The sequence below is a fragment of the Buceros rhinoceros genome, unplaced genomic scaffold, assembly GCF_000710305.1.
Source record: "Buceros rhinoceros silvestris isolate BGI_N320 unplaced genomic scaffold, ASM71030v1 scaffold27050, whole genome shotgun sequence".
Lineage (NCBI taxonomy): Eukaryota > Metazoa > Chordata > Aves > Bucerotiformes > Bucerotidae > Buceros > Buceros rhinoceros.
This window is the reverse complement of record NW_010388617.1, coordinates 86,974-88,212: the sequence shown is the minus strand read 5'-3', so window position 1 is coordinate 88,212 and position 1,239 is coordinate 86,974. Positions and strand designations below refer to the sequence as shown.

Genomic DNA, 1,239 nt, shown 5'->3' with positions numbered 1-1,239 from the left:
CGCCCGCCTCTGCGTAAGTTTTTTAACTGGAAAGCTTCCAGTCTGGGCTTTCACTTCTTGGTAAGAAGGATGCTCGTCTTCGTACCTGCCGTTCCTCTTGAGGAACTGAGACTCAGAGACCGACATACTGCTTTGGCGCTCCACGGCTCCTCGGTAGGGAGCCCGGCCATACCTATCGCCTGGGGGCAGCTCGTGGGGCTCACTGACCCTCCTGAACATGGACATCTCGGTGGAGCTGACCAACGAATCCGCTCTCCTCAAGAAGCCCGGCCGGGACCCCTGGCTCGCAAAGGGGGCCCCAACCACCTCGTCATTCACCGAAGGCTGGGAAAAGGAGAACATGGGCTCCACGGGCGGGTAGCCACGGTAAGCCCTCGGGCTGACCAGATCCTGGGGCAGGTTTTTACTCTGCTGGGGAATGTACTCGGGGTTGAGCTGGAACGGCGGGGGGGAGGGGCTGGGAAAAGGAGAACATGGGCTCCACGGGCGGGTAGCCACGGTAAGCCCTCGGGCTGACCAGATCCTGGGGCAGGTTTTTACTCTGCTGGGGAATGTACTCGGGGTTGAGCTGGAACGGCGGCGGTAGCCTCTTCTCCGCAGTGACCTCCACTGCTCCCTGCGGGTTGAAGCTTTGGTCGAACTGGTAGACCTTCTTCGTGACGGACGACTTCTGCTGTGGCTGCACCTTGACGCTGCCGTAGGTCAGCAGCTCGTCGTCCAGCATGGGGACTGACTGGCTGCGGGACATGCTCAGCATGCCGTGCTCCGGGCCCAGGAGCTTGTCCACCCTCTCGTGGGTGCCTACTGTATCGTTACCAGATGCATAGTTTTCTAAGGGTATATTATACACTTTGTATGTACCAATGTCTATCTCATCGATACTTTGCGACTTCTTAAATTTGTTAGTTTTTATATCCCTCATCATCGGAGAAAGCCGCTCTGTACTCTTGCTGATCGAAATGACGCTTTTGGAAGGATCTGGGCGACAGTGGATATGGGAGAAGACGTTGGTGAGACTTCTGTTGGCATTCGAATCGTGATATTCCCACGGGATTCCTGGAGTGAAAGTGCTCGTCATTTCAGGGGACTCTTTGACGTGATCTTTCCGCTCAGGCAGAGGGCTGGTGGTGGGGGTGCTTTCCAGTTTGGAAGGAAAAGCTGTCCTGTCTTCAAAAGGACTAGGGGTTCTGGTCCAGTTTTGCCAAGGATTGGGAGGAGGCACTTCAGATTCGTGTGTGT

At 56.1% G+C, this 1,239-nt stretch overlaps 1 protein-coding gene across 1 annotated transcript in view; it reads right to left on the bottom strand.

Moving 5' to 3' along the window:
• LRRC7 (leucine rich repeat containing 7) overlaps nucleotides 1-1,239 on the bottom strand; it is a 69,148-nt gene that overhangs the window by 19,271 nt on the left and 48,638 nt on the right. Inside the window, exons 19-20 of the mRNA XM_010146367.1 lie at nucleotides 554-1,239; nucleotides 8-420 (exon numbers count right to left, since the gene is read on the bottom strand). Coding sequence (XP_010144669.1) covers nucleotides 8-420; nucleotides 554-1,239 — 1,099 coding nt within the window. The remainder of the gene's footprint in view (nucleotides 1-7; nucleotides 421-553) is intronic.